The 18,264-nt window shown below is 49.4% G+C and overlaps 2 protein-coding genes across 4 annotated transcripts; both read right to left on the bottom strand.

Annotated features, from left to right (window-relative positions):
* Positions 1–39: 39 nt before the first annotated feature.
* Positions 40–3,393, bottom strand: LOC114857658 (BTB/POZ domain-containing protein 3-like). Of its 2 annotated transcripts, none has more exons than XM_029154341.3 (5): positions 3,135–3,393; positions 2,669–2,872; positions 2,270–2,360; positions 1,748–1,866; positions 40–1,668 (listed from the first exon to the last, which is right to left on the bottom strand). In XM_029154341.3, exons 2-5 carry the CDS (start codon positions 2,818–2,820, stop codon positions 636–638), a joined length of 1,395 nt encoding a protein of 464 aa, XP_029010174.1. In that variant the 5' UTR covers positions 2,821–2,872; positions 3,135–3,393; the 3' UTR covers positions 40–635. The 2 variants fall into 2 exon arrangements, with proteins under 2 accessions (XP_029010174.1, XP_029010178.1); XM_029154345.3 differs by having other exon boundaries at positions 2,669–2,869.
* Positions 3,394–3,539: 146 nt separating this feature from the next.
* On the bottom strand, positions 3,540–18,030 carry strn (striatin, calmodulin binding protein). 2 transcript variants are annotated; one of them, XM_029153979.3, is made up of 19 exons: positions 17,657–17,796; positions 13,721–14,469; positions 13,536–13,639; positions 13,169–13,242; positions 12,772–12,856; positions 11,172–11,342; positions 10,926–11,061; positions 10,682–10,844; positions 7,922–8,035; positions 7,716–7,847; positions 7,497–7,633; positions 7,158–7,333; positions 6,982–7,029; positions 6,785–6,906; positions 6,544–6,711; positions 6,119–6,259; positions 5,742–5,843; positions 5,502–5,588; positions 3,540–5,425 (listed from the first exon to the last, which is right to left on the bottom strand). In XM_029153979.3, the coding sequence occupies exons 3-19, from the start codon at positions 13,562–13,564 to the stop codon at positions 5,256–5,258; spliced, it is 2,055 nt and encodes a 684-aa protein (XP_029009812.1). In that variant the 5' UTR covers positions 13,565–13,639; positions 13,721–14,469; positions 17,657–17,796; the 3' UTR covers positions 3,540–5,255. The 2 variants fall into 2 exon arrangements, with proteins under 2 accessions (XP_029009812.1, XP_029009804.1); XM_029153971.3 differs by lacking the exon at positions 13,721–14,469 and having other exon boundaries at positions 17,657–18,030.
* Between the last annotated feature and the right edge of the window lie 234 nt (positions 18,031–18,264).

Genomic DNA, 18,264 nt, shown 5'->3' with positions numbered 1-18,264 from the left:
GACGATGCTGTGAAAAAACCATTCTGATGTGCAGAAAAGAACGCTTAGAGCAGTGATTTTAATGAAAGCGATTTCAGCTGACAGAGCTTAACGTTTATGCTTATAAGAGTCTGGGTGAGTCAGTCGGCGTCTAAAGCTACAACTTGTAGCTCTGACTAATGATTTGAAGCATAACTAATGAACAAGGAGGAACCAGAGTGAGTTTGACTGAACTGTGTTGAGTCTAACGCTGATCTGTGATGTTTAGAGCAGCAGCTTTGGAGAATCGAGAGTGTGACTGGTCAGAACCAGGTCCGTGTGCAGCTTCAGGCTTGATCACACAAGGCTTCACATACAATACACTTCTGTCTCTGTGTGCAAAAACTACTGACATGCTGAGAAATCTGCTTCATCTGCCACAAAGTCTCAGTGGAGACAAATTGTGGATCAACACAAAGCATCGTCACAGTCTGGTGAAGCTCCAGCGACTGTCACTGTAGTGACTAGAGTCAAACTCCACAACTAAAGAACAATAATGGAAAGCTAGAGCTGCACTACATTACCCATAAGTCCCCTCATGATCTCGCGTCACCAAACATAAATCACTGGATCAGGCTCAGTAGTGGGTCCAGACCCCAACACAGCAGTGAAGCAGCTCAGGCGTAGAAGATGAGTTCTGGGATCTGGCCTCCCTGCACTCCGGTGCCGTTTGTGCTGTCTGAAGAGCACTGGAACTGGAACGTCACTTTGCCACACTGCACTTCTGTCATGCCCTCCTGGCCGAAGTAGCTGAGCTCATTGCCGTCCAGAACCACGCTGGCAGTGTAGAAGGTGTCAGGCTCAATTTGGACCGGGTACTCGAACCAGACAGGGAAGGTGTTACTGGAGCCGTCTGAGAAGTACTTGATGATTCTCTGGGCCATGGGCACGCCCTGACGCTTCAGCTCGATCTTGGCGCTGTACTCAGCTGACCCACAGCTGGAGCCGTAGAGGCCGAAGCCGGCGATGAAGACACGCTTGTCCACGGCAAACTGAATGCTGTCACAGCGGCCTCGGTACCGCCACTGGTTGCTCCGGTAGGCGCAGCACTGGAAGCGGTGGCAGCGCTGCGGGGAAAGACCTTTACGAGGTTTGGTGCAGAACAAGAGTTCGGGCTTCTTGGCGGCCGTGTACCACAGGAAGATATCGTTGGTCTCGTTAAGCGTGAGCACGCCGGACTGTGCTGCCCCGTTGGCAAAGTCCTCCAGCGCCATGGTGGGGATGCGGATCAGGTAGATGGCTTTCCCCAGCACCAGCCGCTTGTTGTCGATGGTCGGCGACAGATCCTGACGCTGGCACTCGGCCTCTGCCCAGTTCAGCGCCGCCTCAAACACCGCCATCTCCTTGGCGTTGAGCGTCTCCCGCAGCAGGATGCTCTCCAGCGTCTGAGTGTCGATGTCGCAGAAGCCTTCGGAGCGCAAAGCGAGCTCTGCCTGAGCGTCGATCACCTCCCAGCAGCGCTGGGTCAGGTCCGGCTCCTCGAACAGGCAGCTCTGGGACAGGAGCACGCAGGCGTTCTTGGCACTCAGGCTCGTCTCCAGGAAGTTGACGCAGGCTCGGGCCAGGTGAGGCACAATGTACTTCTTAGCAGCATAGAGGGTGGCGAGCACCGTGTCGGCACACAGGTCGATCTCATCACAGTAAATGTATCTGAGGAGACCGAATCAAACATCAAACCTGTTGGATATGTCAAAACCATTCCATGTTAGTTTGTGTGTGACTGACGTACTTCAGCATGGCGAGGAACGACGGAGGCTCCACGTCAGGGATCCGGATCTCGTCCTGGTCCTCAGCCAGTTCTCCATAGAACATGGCGTGGAACACGGAGCTGCCAACAGCCAGGACATACTGACGGAGCAGAGGGAAAGAAGCATCAAATCTGATTCTGATCCCTGATCTGTTGCCTTTAATGTTCTGATCTCAAATGTCAGTCTGACACTCAAACAGTATCAAGTGACTTGTTGCCCATTGAGTCATTTTAAACACCTAAAAGAGTTTCAGGCTTTTTCAAAGCTTTTCTAGTAGCTCTTCAGTCTGAAGCAGCTAAATGGATGAGTGATGGCACTTTTGTGCCCAGCATGAAATAAATTTAAGTGCCATGACTCAAAAAACCTCTGCAGGTCTTCACCGACTTTTAAACTACGAAAACAAATTTTGCATCTACTAAAAAGGTGATGTCCCGTGTTTAGATCCTGTTGAGATGATACTTGTTTTCTGAATGCTTTGATCTCAGACCAGTAAAAGACTTCACCTTGTGTCCCGGCACCCGCTGTGTTCCGCCAGCCGGCCCAACGACGAAGTGAACATCTGCCATCATTTCATTGTTAAACATGACTGAATTCCTATGAACAAACACACAACAGTTCAATCACTTCAGCAAAACAACATCCAATCTTAAAGCTCAAATCTACTGCAACAGAAAACTCTCATTGGATTGATCTGACTTCCAGCCTTCAATATTATTGCAGTTTGTTGGCGAGTCTCTTTTTGATGTGCAGTAAAATGGACAGTGACTCAGGTTGATCATGACTTGACTCTCAGCTTGGATTCAAATAAATGTAAATGACACCAGCAGCAAACCTGGATCCCGGTTCCGACGTCTCCGGTGCATTTGAAATCAGAGGCGGCCGCCTGCGGATCCGGGACTCACCTCTCTCGGATGGTCGGGAACAGGCCCTGCCAGTTACAGCAGCCCGGAGCCGCGGTGGTGTTGTTGTTGGTCAGGTTCTGCTGCTGGTACTGCTGGACGGACGCGGCGCTGCGAACCAGCTTGTTCGTGGGAAACAGCCCTGCAGCCATCATCGCCTAGTCAGAGTGCAGGCCGGGACATGGCAGCTCCCGGACCGGACCGCTGCTGGAAGACCATGCTTTTAAATTGACACAGTGAAGCTCGGAACCAAAGTGCATTTAAAACATGCTGTTGTCGCGAAAACGTTAGCCGCATATGGTTTCAATCAGTTACACTAAACACGTGTTTAGTTCGGGACAGAAACGCGGACTTAAACTTTAGCTTATTGATGCTAGTTCGTCAGCTCGACTCTAAAAGCTTCACCGTTTCGTTCTTGTCTCGTTTGCATCGTTCATCTGTTCAGTAAAAAATCGTCATTTTCACTTACTTCAGTTCATTCAGATGTCTTTATTTCATCTCTGTGCTCCACATTAAGCCGTTTTGGGCGTTTAATAGACTGGCGGCTGGCAGCTTTGTTTACACTAGCTCGCTGCTGCTGCTGCTGCGGCTTCTTCTTCGCTTGAAGCGAAAGGAGCGGAGTCACCGCTAAACAGCGCCCCTTGCAGGACACTTTAAAACCGCACCACTGCTCCAAACAGCACAGTGGACAAAGCAAACAGAAACAAAAATATAATTATCCATGGACATGAGTAAAAAATGATAATGCAGCAGAAAACGATATATAAAGAATTGAATGAAGATTTTAAGACATAAACATAAAGGAACACAAAGCAACTACGACAAGAATAATAGTTAATGTTGTAGGTAACAAATGCACACATGACCATCATGATACACAACATATTCCTTTATTAAACCATGACAGAAGACCAACCACTGGATGGATGCACTTCACACACAGCTGCACTGGCTTCTATAATCTCATAGTTTACACCAGACAGTTTCGGAGCTGCCTCCGTCTCTGCCATTTGTTATAATCAAATCTAAAACATGACAGACGACGAAATAAAACACTAAAAGTTAAATCAGGGTCAGTTTGATACGTCTGGTTCCTGATTAACCTGTAATGATCCAAGCGCTGTGCCTGTCTGAGTGAGTCCAGGCTCAACCAGACAAAGCTGAACTGACACTGAAGGCTGTGTTTGTTCTGCTCAGGTTGATGCCGATAAATGATCCTTTTGTCTTTAATACAACCTTTACCCCAAGTTAATAAATAGATCTGCTTTAAAAACTGTACACAAATGTCTCCTCATTTTACACGTCCAATCGTTTGGTAAAAAGCAAAAATAAAACCTGGTGTGTAGTGTTGTGTAAGTGAACTTCTACTAACCCTCAGACACCACTAACATCACCTTTCAAGTTGAACAGAGAGGAGATCAGTTGTAGCTGCTATGTCGTATGAGTCTGTCACCAAAGGTTTAAAAAACTAGTAACTGCTCCCGATAGATACACAAAATACTGTCTCTTCAGGCAGTTGGCATATAAACATATACAAACCTACGGGTTAATCTACTACTGGACGAGCTAATGAGCATTAGCAGCAACACGTCTCCGGTTCAACAGGAAGCAAGTCGTGGTCAGATCTGAATAAAACTGCATGTAATCGAAAGGACTCTGCAACCTCTGGGCCTAAACACCACGGTGCTGAACAGATCCGGGTCAATGAAAGCATCTTATATCTGTGTGCTGCGGTGGGAACTAGCCTGGTTCGGTTCGACCTCTTCAGACTAGCTGCTCTGAGCCAAGCTTCATCTACAGCAACCTCTTCCTTCTTACAATGCAGGCGTCAGAGAGAACCTGCCTCTGACGGGCCAGTTCTTGCTGGTTGGCAGCACTATATGGTGCTGGTGCTTATCAGACCCAAACTATTTTGATTCAGAATTTGCTTTGTGATTGAAAGAATCGCCTACATAGAGACGAGATGGGGTCTCAGTCACTAAGCCTTTAGCATCAGAGAGTTAAACTTCTCTAACTTTAAGCATTTCCATCATCAAAGAAGGCTCGTCCTCATGCGAGTCCCAGGGCCAGCTCAGGGCTATGACCTTTGACCTTTTTGCCGCCTACAGCGCAGTTCCTTTGATCATTTGATCTCTACAAACCCAGTTGTCTCCTTCAGGCACAACCTAAACTTATTTCAGGTCAAGAAAAAAGAAAAAAGAGCAAATCAGTTTAAAAGCAACAATCCACCACGTTCCATGTGGAGTCAGGTCCATGTGTGGGTTCTGACCCAAAAAACAAATCTTGGTAGTTTGTTGTAGGAGGCAAAGCTGAACCCACATCTTCTCGTCTCTAACACCTAAAGGATGAACTCTCTGCAGAGAAAAGGCACGTTATGACGGCAGCGGACAGAGGCGGAGCGTTTCTGGAGCATTTGGGTCGGGCTGGAGAGCGGTGCTTTATTTGTACCTGCTGAGGAACAAGGGAAAAAAAGACAAAGGAAAATCTACTCAAGGTTCCTTCATGCATCGTCATCAACAGGTTTGTTTGCTTGGAGTCCTGCGGGCAGACGCTCTCCACTCGCCCCAGTAGGATGCAGAGCCGGTTCAGGTCATACAAAGACCTTGGCTAGCGCATCGGCGCCGGCGCTGCCGATGTAGCACTTGGTGGGGTGGAACGCCACATCATGGATCGACTCCTCAAACTTCTTGCGGTGGGCAGTGAACTCCTGGATGCACGTTTTGCTCTCCATGTTCCACAGACGGATGGAGCAGTCGTGACCTGGGGAGACAGTTTCTACTGTGAGAACGAGGCCAAGTCCCGTTTAGCACCAACATAAACACAAGTGTGAACTTACTTCCAGACATGAGGTACAATCCGTTGGGATCCACAGCGAGACTGGTCACAGAGTCCAGGTGAGCCACCATGGAGTGGATCAGTTTACCTTCAGAACAGAGTGTTACTGCACAGTGGTTCTGCTGCCTTTACACGAGAACCCACCACCTTATTCCACTAAAACGTACCTCAGTGTTTCTGCCTGACTAAATGAGGAGGCTAAGGACTGATGAGGATCGGAGAAGCCACCCGTCACACGTACCTGTGTTGTTGTCGAAGAACTGGATGTGCCGGTTCTCCTGAGCTGTGATGGTGATTGGCAGCGTGGGATGACTCAGCACTTTGTTGATCTTGCAGGGAGCTTCTGTGGAGGCGGACAAGAGAAAGGACAGCTTTAGAATACAACACAGTGGTTCCGACAGCACGTCCTTGGAGGCAGTTCTGGAATCGGGTCAACAGAGAAGAGGAAACTTGATTCACTGCTCATGTATCCGCTTCCATTAGCTGCCCACTATTCTGCATAAACTACCGAAGTACTTAACTGTTTCTGTTGGACCCGGAGCTTAACTTAAACAGTATGAAATAGTTTTGAAACTGCATTTTCTGAATGTGACAGACATCGTCTACAGGACTTTGTACCTGGTGGCCCGGCCGACTCCAGCTTCAGCACCAGCTGCTGAGTCTCCATGTTGAAGAGCCCGATGTGTCCGCTTGTGAACGACGTCACCATGTGGGCCGGATCGCTGCTCACCAGGTCCAATGAGGTCGGAACGCCCAGTTCTGAGACAGAGACAGAGACAGATTTAGTGACTGTGTGAACCGTTGACTCTGATCTGATGTTTGAGGGTCAGCAGCTCTGCTGCGCTGGCCTCCCCCCACTACTCTGATTTCCCCCTAGGGGAACCACGGAGACACCTCTTGCCTTTTATCTAGGCTTTGCATTTGCTGTTAGCTTGTTGGGTTTTCTCTACTTTGCAGAGTGATGGTTTAAAACGTCTGGGTCCAGAGGTCCACTTAGCTGCAGTTCCATGAACAGATGTGAAACAGCTACTGGCGTTTCTCACCTCCTCTCTCGTTGAACACCGCGAGGGATGGCAAGGTGTCGGAGGTGCCCCACAGCCGAACCGTGCCGTCAGCCGAGCAGGACAGGAGGCGGTGATGGGCCGAGCTGTAGACCAGGCCCCACACGGTGTCCGAGTGGCCGCACAGTGCCCCCCGCAGGACTGAGGGCTCTATAGCCAGAGACACACGAGACAGCGTCACTTTACTCTCCTCGTGTTCCCTGCGCCTAAAGGCCCGACCTACCGTACGCGTCGTAGGGGTCGATGTTGGGCTCGGGCATGTTCCAGCTCTGGATGGTGCCGTCCACTCCCCCACTGAAACACTGCTCCCCGCTGGAGCTCATGGTGACGCACAACACGGCACCGCTGCAGGACAGAGCTACAGTGTTTAGTCCCCAGTAACACAAGTTGAATCTCTGCAGAGATCAGCTGACGTCTCACCTGTGGGCCCGGAACGTGTAGATGGGCTCCACGTCTAGAGCAGCACATCTAGAAGAATACGGAGAGAAGAGTTTGTACTAGATTATAACCAAAGTGTTTGGACTTAGAACTGAAACCTCTCCAATAATCAGGTTTAACATGCAGTGACTCTCTTCTGACTCAGCTTCGGTGCTCACTTCTTGGCAGGGGAGGTCTTCTGTAGGTTCCAAAGTTTGAGGGTGTGATCCTCGGAGGCAGTGACCAGAACCGGCTCAACCGGGTGGAAGGCCAGGCTGCGGACCGAGTCAAAGTGGCTGCGCAGCGTGAACTTTGGGTTCCAGGTCTTCCTCAGCGCGTCCTGGTTACTGGTGATCTGCAGGAAGAGAGTCCTCAGTCAGCTTGGGTTGGAACCCAAGTTCTAGAGCGGTGAATGACAGTGTTTAGGCTGAAGCTGAAGCATCATTAATGCACACTGGTGCTGGTGTCGGTACCAGCTGCCGGAACACTCTGAAAGGAGCAGGGTTTGTTTCACTCACGTCGTACGTCAGACTGTCGGCCTCATTGGCCACGGTCAGTCCGGCCAGTTCCCCGAGTCCCAGCTCGGTAGAAACCGCTTCGTCAACCCTGCCCAGTATGAAGGACTTCCCAGGCGATGGCAGGAACGTCATGGCCTCTGAGACAACAGAAAAAAACAGATTGTGTGATTCGTCCTCAGGCGCTGACGAACCTGTGACCAAATGTGAAGGATGAGTTACCGTCGTCTGGCCGTCCCACTTCATGCTCACTGAGTCTGGGCACACTGGGCCGGGAGGGGGGGGTCACGGGGGGAACGTCTTCTGCGTCTCGCAGGTTTGCCAGCATGTCCTGCAGCTTTGAACGGTTCGGTCCTGGAGGGAGACGAGGACATGAATAAGGGGAGAAATAAAAGCAGAGGAGTAAGTCTGGAGAAAGCTGGACTTACTCTTCACACCCTTCTTGCCCTTGCGCTCCTTCTTGTACTGCTCCTTCAACTGGGCAATCAGCCCCTGGTCCACATCCCAGGACACTTCACCCAGAGGAGATGGAGCTTTCTTCTCTGCAGGTGGCAAGCGGTAGAGGAAGAAGCCTGTAGTTAGTGTGCGAATGCAGAACAGGACTCACACCAACTTGGAAGGATGACGACAGCTCAGCGTCAGCTGTCAGATCACAGGCAACAGTCGGATCACCAGTAACGGACAACCTGCTGCTGTTAAGGTCCGATTCTTATATTCAGCAAAAGTCACCTGGAACTGTCTATAAAGAGAAGTTAACTGACATGGGAGGGGGGCATCTAAACATCTAAAACGGTGCCGAGGGACCGAGCTGCTACGCTGAGTCAGCACAGCCATGCAACACGCAGGACTGTGAGGCGCTGAGTCACCCACTGTGTGGGATGCTTTCTGGCACCAGGCAACCACACTGAATGTGTTTCTAGGCAACAGTAGGTATGAAGAGACGGGGCAGACGGGTCACCAGCTGGAACTAGACCGTCATAGAACCAGAATCTTCGTCTGTGATGAAGCTGAGCCATTGTAGATCCTCTTGTTCCTCCCTCTACCCGCTAACACAGAGGCGTCAAAATCAAACCAGTCCCCTGCTGGTTTTCCAAGTCTCCTCTTCTTCAGAGCCTGCTGATTACCTTGATCAGGTGTGTTAAGTCAATTCAATTAAATTTTATTTATATAGCGCCAAATCACAACAAAGTTATCTCAAGGCACTTTACAAGGTAAGGTTTAAGAACTTACAGGTGAGTAGGAGAATGTTTAAGGAGCTGTCATCTACATGAATGTTCAAGTCTCCCACTACAATGACTTTATCTGTGCCAAGAACTAAGTCAGATGAGAATTCAGAGAATTCAGTTAAGAACTCCGAATATGGAGCAGGAGGACGGTAAACAATACAAAACACAACTGGCTTCTGGGTTTTAGAGTCTGAGTAAGAAAGGCTTAGAGTGAGGCTCTCAAATGAGTTAGAACTATGTTTAGGTTTAGGAGTAATTAATAAATCTGATTTATAAACTGCTGCTACTCCTCCACCTCTACCTGTACTTCTTGGAACATGATAGTTGATGTGACTCATTGAGTCGACTCATTTAAAGTAACATATTCATCCTGCTGCAGCCAGGTTTCAGTGAGACAGAACAGATCTATGTGATGGTCACTTATCAAGTCATTTATTAACAAGGATTTAGATGAGAGAGATCTGATATTTAATAAACCACACTTTATTAGCTTACTGTTACTTTGTTCTGTAAGAGGAACTGTTTTGATGTTTATTAAATTCTGGTAAGTCACTCCTCTTTGATTTGAGTGTGACTTGTATAGTTTAGGTGGTCGGGGAGCAGACACAGTCTCTATGTGATAACTAAGACTAAGAGTGGGTCGCGGCTGTAGAGAACGTGCAGAGAGGCGTGTAAGACTGCGACTCTGCGTCCTGGGCTCCACTCTGAGTTGTCACGGAGTGGGGGGACTAAGCAACATGGCCATGTTACTAGAGAGCAGAGAGGCTCCGTTCAACGTGGGATGGACGCCGTCTCTTCTAATCAGCCCAGGTTTTCCCCAAGAAGTGCTCCAATTAGCCACAAAGCCCACATCGTTTGCAGGACACCACCTAGACAACCAGCGGTGGAGCGATGACAGCCGGCTATACATGTCATCGCTGGTCACATTGGGGAGGGGCCCAGAGAAAACTACGGAGTCCGACATTGCTTTGGCGAACGAACACACCGGCTCAATGTTAGTTTTAGTGACTTCCGATTGGAGTAACCGGGCGTCATTAGCTCCTGCGTGTATTACGATCTTAGCGTACTTACGCTTATCTGTGAAAAATTTCAAACATACACTGTAAATTCCATGATTTCTTAAATTTATTTTGTTTTCTCAAGACATTAATTCTAATATCATCTCCATTTGCTCATTTGAGTGATTGTCTTTGCACTTCTCCATGATCGACTCACTGTTCCCTGTTCCAGTCGTTACCCAGCTGCCTGGGACCTGCCGGGGGACTGGTAGCAGCTAAGCTAGGAGGCTAAAGGGACCTGGCTAACTGTTAACTGGGCCTGTTTTCTAAAGGTGCAAAGCTGAGACTCTAAGTCTAACAATCGCACCTCCAACCCTTCAGCAAGAGTACACTTATTACAGATACCATTACATCACTAAAGGAGGCAGAGGATAAGCTAAACATAAGACACACCGAGTACTGAACAGAGGGAGAGAAAGAGGAACAGGCGGAAGCCATAGCAGGAAATTTAGCTGCTATAACAGTGAGGATTAGCAGGAGGTTTAATGAAAAGAAAGGATGCTTGAGTGTTACAAGCTTGTTTTGCAACTCTTAGCAGTCGCTACCACATATAAGGCGATAATATTTAGAAGAGAGCGTAGAGTAACGCCGTACACACACAGCGGCAGCAAACCTCAGTAACCCGTCAGTCAGCCAATCAGCAGCTGGATGAGCCAACTGGCACACCTGTTCAAGGTGATCAGCAGGGGGGGACATCGGCCCTCGAGGACCGCAGTTTGACACCCCTGCCCTAACAGGTCCCCGTTCATTGCCCCCCCTCCCCACCCGAGCCCGGTTACGTTGGGTTTAGCTTTGGTCTGAGCTGCTCCACGGCTGTGTCACGTTGTCCTAACATAGTTTACTTTTACCTCATGATAAAAGTTAGTACGTTTTCACAGTTAAAAGCTCTGGTCAGTTGCTTTACCCCAGTCTCCGCTATCTTCGCTGCTCCTGGACTCTGGGGATGCATCCAGCTCATCTGGACTCGCCAAGAAGTCAAAACCCTTCAGAGCCTCCTCCGTGTCGGGGTCGTCACTGAGATCAGAGGTGGAGGAAGACGGCGTGGACGACGGTTTCTTCATTACCATCTGGTGGAGAGAGAAATTTGAGACTAAAACAAACAACCTTCATAGTGCGACCCGTTAAACACGGTTGGGGTGTGCTCTTACTGCAGCCAGGTCCAGGAGGGTTCTGTCCCTGCCTACGCTGTCCTCATCCTCGTCTTCGTCACTGAACTCTGCTGCTGCGCTCTCTATGAATTTAAAGGCCTCCAAGACGGTGGCTGAGTCGGACATTTCGGGTTTACTGGATGGAAAGATATAGAGATATAATAGAAAAAACTGTCATTGCTGAGACTAAATTCAGACAAATTCGCCTTCGACCACCCATTGTTTCCCCACGATGCCCTGCTGTACCTGATCATGCCACTGTCCTTCAGCGAGGACGGTTCGGTTCCGTTGACCATGGGCTCGGGCTTCTTCTCTGAACACCTGTCTCCTGAGTCTCCAGTCAGACCGAGCAGCGCTCTCACCCTCTGGGACTTGACATCCAGGATGGTGTCTGTGTAGCCGACCTCCTGCAGGTACCTGAGGAGGACAAACAGTTGATTTCAGAAATGGTTTTAACCTTCAGGGAGAAATACAAGCGTTGTCCTAATGTTCAGTGAGTCTAAATGTCAGATATGGAGACCCGCTGACACGGTGACAAAGAAGGAGCCCAGTGGTACCAGCAGGTTCCAGCTGCCCCCCCGCTACTCAACACACATGAATATTATATGGATAAAGGAAACTGACCCAGATACAGAGAAGTTGAAAAGGAACCCAGTAACACTGACTCAGACACATCTTCACATGCTAAACGCTGCCCATGGACTAAATCTGGTCATAGGAGCTGTTGAACCGAGTCTTTTGTTGTCACAGTCCCGCAACACTTAGACTCTGAAGAACAGTCAAACTCAGCTTTAAACCTGCCAAACACTCTGCACTGTACCTTCACACCAGGGCTCCAGCTGCTCAGGAGGCTGCCGAGGTGACAGCAGCGTTGAACCACAGGTTTTATCCTCAGCGGACGGGGACCTATTGAAAGCCTGTAGTGTGTTTGTCCACAGAGACAAGCAGAGGAAGGCCGGCCTCCCTCTGTACCAGCCTCTGAGATCGCAGCAGGACTCGACGCCTCTATACAATCCTCCATTCACTGCCACCACACAGACACATTCACATTCATTCCACTGGACTCTCTGCACAACATGCGTCTGAACCTCGGCCCCCACCACAGGTTCAGGGAACCTCTACTATAACCATTGGCTGTAGCCAGAGTCACAGGGTCAGATGAGCCTCCACAGCTCCAGCAGGATGTCAGGTTTATTCATTTCTATTCTATGAGCCAACATGTAGTTAGGACAGTGGTCACCCGTCGCTCGCATGCCCTGGAAAAGTGAGAGGGGCTGTGGACCAAGTCATACGAACCCACTGACTATTGGTAGGTGGTGTGTCTCATTATTCCTGGCAGGTGCTTTACTTGTTCCTAATACTTTTCCTTTAAACTAACAACAGTACCAACAAACAGCATGCTGGAAAACCACATCAACATCACCAGGGTCACAGTGTCACGGTCACATTACCAGGGTAACATCACTGTCACAGTTGTTGCCACGTCACCATGGTAACAGCGTCAGGGTCAGTGTCACCATCACAGTCACGTCACCATGGTAACAGCAACACTAACAGCATCAAGGTCGCAGCATCACGGTAACATCACTGTCACGGCCATGGTTACATCACCATGGTAACGTCATCAGGGAGAGCCTAAACTATCGGTAGGTGTGTGTCTGTGACGGACTGAAACTCCAGGGACTGATATGATGAGCAGCATTAGCTGGTCACAGACTGGACCCAAGCATCAGGGCTCTGTGACGTCCCTATTCATAGTGCTGCTGGTTTTCTGCTGCCAGGAAGCTCCACTCTTCTGTGCTGTGTTTGGGTTCTGTGCCCTCTGCCTGTGTCTGTTTGAACTCACTGTCGGAGCAGTTGGCGTCCTTGTTTCCAGCTGAGCTGATGGGTGCTGCTGGGAGGACTGGGAACCTCGCTGTCATTGCCCTCATCTGACACAGACACAAGGAACACAGACACAGAATTAGCAGTCCAGTAAAGCTGCCAGCTCCTCCTGGTCCTGACCCGGGTCCACAGTAAAGCTGCAGATGAGCAGATGCTGCTTCACCCGTTTTTCCTCCTCCCTGCACTAAATGTTGAGCATCACAGTTTTATCTTTATGTTAAAGTAAATGTGTTGTTCATCTCAGGTCAGTCACGGTATCTGCACACATCTCAGCAACCTGTTTTGTGGACGAGACTCCTCAGAACCTCCCCGTGCAGGTTCTGGCCCATCAGCTACTTAGAAAAACAGGTTGGTCTTACCTGAATCATAGCTTGGAGGGTTGATCTCTCCCTGGTTCAGTTCTGTCCCATATTTCATCTTATGGTATTTGGCCCTGAGGGCAAACGAGCACACATCAGATTAATAACCTACAGTCACTGCGTAGATTGTTACAGGATTAGTAGGATTATTACAGTCAATGCAGGAGTCAGAGGGACCAGTATAATAGGATACAACTTTATTCATCCTACAATGGGGGAATTCTTTTGTTATAACAATAACAACAATAACAACAACAATAATAATAATAATAATAACAACAACTCAGGTAAAACCTGTGTGCTTAATTACTTCGTCAGCCTTCTCCAACCACACTTTTGATGCTGCGTGTCACTAGGGGAAACCAACCTCTCCTGTTTGAGGGCATACTCCAGCATCTTGATCCGCCTCACCAGGTCCTTCTTCAGGTTCTCCTGCCCTCGGCGCTCGCCCTGAAGGAAGGCGATCTGAGCCTGGTGGACGACAGAGACCACACTGAGCCCATTTGTTTTTAACCCACCCTAACGTTCAGTCTAAACACAATCTGGATCTACCTGCCGCTTCGCATTGACACAGCCCTTAGCCTACTGTGTCGTGGTGATGGGAAGTGCCAGCAGACATCAGCGGAGTTCTTTTATCTGAGCTCAGCTGCACCACAGAGGTTCTGCAGTGGATTCACACTAAGGCTGAACCCGGGCCAAACACAGAGGCAGACGGACTACGACTGAAGCAGCAAATTAAAGCTTTGTTTTCCTGCTTCATTGCATGTCACACACAGTAAAAATCACCAGACAAAAGTCTGCGGTCTATTTACAGGTTGGCCTGTGATCCTTCCTCTGGACCAGAACCTGGTACAGCTATGGGCACAACCATTAGCTCATCCTGTGAAGCTTTAGGGTTTGTTTTCGAAAATCCTACATCTGTTGCTGGGGCATTGGTTTTTCTGCCATTTGGGTCTCCCTATAAATGTCCTGCTGAAGCTCTTCTGTCCAGCTTTGTAAAATTCGCTGACAAAGCGAATATGCAGAGCAGGTTGAAGAGGGTGGTCTGAGGTTCTTGGCCTAAAGGAACTGAAGGAAAAGCCTTACACCAAACAAACCCAGGAGCCATGTTCAGTACATCCGTAAAAACAGAACCAGTGCTGCTCCAGTATGAAGAGATGTAAGGATTCACCTACAGAGTGACCACACTAAACAAACTACCAAAGATCAAGCCAAATAGAATAATTACGGCTCCAGCTGCAAAACCACCTGATGCCTGACTGGGCCCCGATCTCCAACAGGCCCGGCAGCTGCTTGAGAACCTGGAGCGGGAGGAGATGGAAGAGTAAAATGTGGCTTAATCACACAAACAGGAACCTATTCATGAGCCACGTGTGGAACATACTAATAGACGAGCCACCAGACAACTGTTGAAGCAACGTCTGTTACAACATGGGATCAGATTAGTCCTTCAGTATCGAAATCCAATGAGGGTCAGCTGCACAGGCTGATTGTGTGTTAACTGAACTGCTGTCATGAGTCATTTGCTGCGTTTGTCATAATGTGTTAGCCTGAGCATCACCCCAAACCGGACTCTGGAGTCTGATCATCCATCCATGACATTCAGCGTAGCACCATGGAAACAAGGCTTCCTGCACATGAAGCGATGCTGGGTCACTATAACAACAGGCACTGGCACAAACTGCTTTGACCTGGAACTACAGAACCAACCACAGCCCATGAAGCTGCTGGAGAATAGAGAACGTCGTCACACTGGTTATAATAAGATGTTGTGGTCATAACATGGAAACCTGGCGTGGTGTCAATGCTCCGCCCCCCTTGGCTGAATGCAGGCAGAGGATGATGGGATATGAGACCAATCGAGAAAGGGAAGGTGAGTGACAGCGCCGTGGGCCAGTTCTGCCCTCAGGGACTGGAACACGGCCTGAGAAGATTTTAATTAGAACAACATCAGGCCTAAAGAGCAGCTTTGAGGAGGCGGCTGAGTCTGTCTGGGCTCAGATTACAGCAGAGAGAACCCCAGGTAGCTCCTCTGGAAACAGATCTGGTTCTACCAGAGCTAAGAGGTGAGAACAAGAAGGCAAATATGCCAACAACACGTCAGACCGGAGGCCGAACTGCAGCAGAACCACATGGGCCGAGCAGAACCATGTTCACAACTATATTTTAATGGTGCTGTCTCCGACGCAGCGTGGAACCAGCACCCAGCGTTCCACACGGGTTCAGTCAGGATCCACTAGGATAAAACAAAGAACAAGCATCATGCTGCATTTTCAGCTGCTCTGAGTTTGCTACTGGACCCGTCGAACCTACAGCATGGCTGCACGAAGCTATGGACGCGTTTAGAACCTGGGCTCATAGCTGGGTCACAGGATGGAGAGTAAACCATCGGTACATTCTGGGAACAGCTGCTGTTTTATTGATATAAACAAAGGACTGAACCAAAGGAGGAACCAGCGGCATCACAACATTACAGCAGCTCACACGTTGAACTCGACCCATTACATAAAAACGATGGGCCTGAAGTGCCTTCATCTATAGAACCAGAAATTGACCCAACGGATGTTCAGAAACCCCCAGAGTCAGTTCTTATCCAGAATCAGCACCACTGTTACCACCTGCTGTGATCGGCATCGGCAGCTCAGTCGGGGCCGACTGGACCCAACAGAGCCTCGCTGTGTTTGTGTGCTCGTCCACAAACTCCTCCTATGCTCGACGCTCAGAAGCTCCTCTGCAGCGGGAGGCTGAACTGTGACAGTGTGCGTAGGTGAGCTCGGGAGAAGATGCGTTTAAAGCCTCCAACTCTTCCTGGGAATCCTCAGGTTCCAGGGCTGTCAGCCAGACGAGCAGGCGATCAAAACCAGGTTTCTAGGTTGGTCCGTCTGTCAGTCTCAGGCTTATAACCCTTCTCTGAAGGCAACAGTCCAGCTAGAGACGGATGCACTGATCCAATTTTGTGGTCAAAGGTCACAATGTCGTTGTTGGACTCGTGACGAATGACGAGGACATGATTCTGAACAGACATGAGTGGGAACTCTGAGCTGCATCCATAGTAACGATCCACAGAGAAAATTACAAAAAAGCACCGGTACACAGGATGGAGCTGTTTGGTACCAGTACCGGTACCAGTGTTAAAGGCACAACAGAAAGCTAGCCAGCTCTGTTAAAGAAAAGGAGATCTGGCCCATTTCAACCTCAGAACCTTCTTCTTCTATAAGTTTTATTATAGATGTGAGGTCTGCGGTACCGTGACCTGTTAGAGCCTGGTATCATCACTTTATTGTGTTGGTAGTGACTGGTTGCAACTGGCTGGGGCTAAAGGTAGAACCACCAGGTCCAGTTGTTACATAACACAGTCACAGTGTGAGGGGGGAAGCTCAGAACAGAGGAGTCAAAGCAAACATAGATGGTTCTGCTGGGACCAGCCCAGCATCAGCTAGAACCCATGCAGATATACAGACTGTCTGTTTGAATGAAGAAACTCGAGGAGCATTAACACAAATGGATGAAGGACTGAGCGGAACCAGCTAGGCAGCAAATGGACACGGAGCTGGAACTGCCACAGAGGCCTGAAGCCTCCACAGGACGACGGAGGCCCGTCTGGTACCAGAGTCAGTTCACGTTGGAGTGGACGCTGTAGCAGCACTATCGCTGTCCCCCATAGAAGCTTTAAGACACTACACACATCAGCGAAGACAAAGCCCAGGTGTGGTACAGGTCCTTTGCTGAGGTTCAACAAGTGGAGTTACTCACTCACTATATGCTTATGCCTGACACTGATTCAGTCAATAATGAGAACTCAAAATCAAAGTCTGCTTGAGGTCAGTGCTCTGCTGACGCTCCACAGCTTCTAGACACAGTGTCTCTGTCCTGAATAAAAGATTATTGGGATGTTGTGATAAATCAGCAAATTCATCTTTGATCAACTCAAAATGGTTTATTCCAAGATGATACAGTACCAACCAAGAATCTCTGCTAGAGGCGGAAACAACAGTTGTGATGGGGGCCTCACTGACCCATACGTGTCTACGAGCCACAACACACCGGGCCACTCCGAACCAGGAGTGGTCACTACGAGGCTGTCCGATAATGGGCAAGGTGACGTCACGTTGTCACAATTTCTCTCACCAGGTGTGAATTACAACGTGTGAACCGTCAAGCGCGGCTATGCAGGCAGCGAGTCCGTGCGCGTGCACGCGTGCAACATACGCCACAGGACAGCGGCAAACAGGGCGAAGCATCCACAGATGTCAATATTACCCAAAGCGGTTCTGCTAAGTGGATCATGTCAACGCCGAATTACGCGGCGGCTCGTCTCCGTTCTGATAAAGTTGTTCATGCGACTTTGTGCGGACTCTTTAGGCGCAAATGAGCGCGTAAACCTTTAACATCCACATCCGCCGACGGGGTTTGGCGCAGTGCGCTCTCTGTACAGCTAGCAAACAAAACACTGTCCCCCTCTCCCCCTCCCTGACTCAGGCCGCTTACCTGCAGCTCGGCCCGCTCCACCTCCCACTGGGCCCGCTCCACCTCGAACCGAGCCCACTCGTGCTGGAGGAAGTGTAGAATCCCCGGGATGCTGTAGTGAGCCCGGGCCGCCTCTCCGCCGCCAACGTCGGCTGCCTGCGGGGGTTTAGCGCTGCCCCCTCCGGGGAGACCCGAGCTGTTGTTAAAGAAGACTCCGGGGCCCGCCTGCTCGTCCATAGCCGGGCCGGGGTGACGAGGTTCTGGTTCCGTCCGGTGACACTTTACTCAAATGTCTTCTGGAGCAAAGCAGAACCCATCGACAGTCCAGAGTCCGGGAGCAGTTCTGACTGAACCAGTTGTCAAACAGTCGTCTAGCTACCGGAAGCACAACGAACACAGCGCTTCCGCTCTGGGCCTCCAAAATAAAATAGAGATCTAACTCTATTAGACACACAAGTGAGTTACAGTTTTGTTAAATCGGGATATTTATTTAAAAAAAGAAATAATTATAATTATATTAGTAATAACACAGTTGTATGAATAATAGGCCTGTGCCAATCCAGCACAGAGAGACTGAAACCACATGACAAGCTAAAAGATCTGCTTCTGCTGGGACTGGTTTTGTTTTT

Source organism: Betta splendens, chromosome 1 (genome assembly GCF_900634795.4).
Source record: "Betta splendens chromosome 1, fBetSpl5.4, whole genome shotgun sequence".
In the NCBI taxonomy this organism is placed as follows: Eukaryota; Metazoa; Chordata; class Actinopteri; order Anabantiformes; family Osphronemidae; genus Betta; species Betta splendens.
The sequence above is the reverse complement of the archived record's forward strand: the minus strand, read 5'-3'. Positions and strand labels throughout refer to the sequence as shown.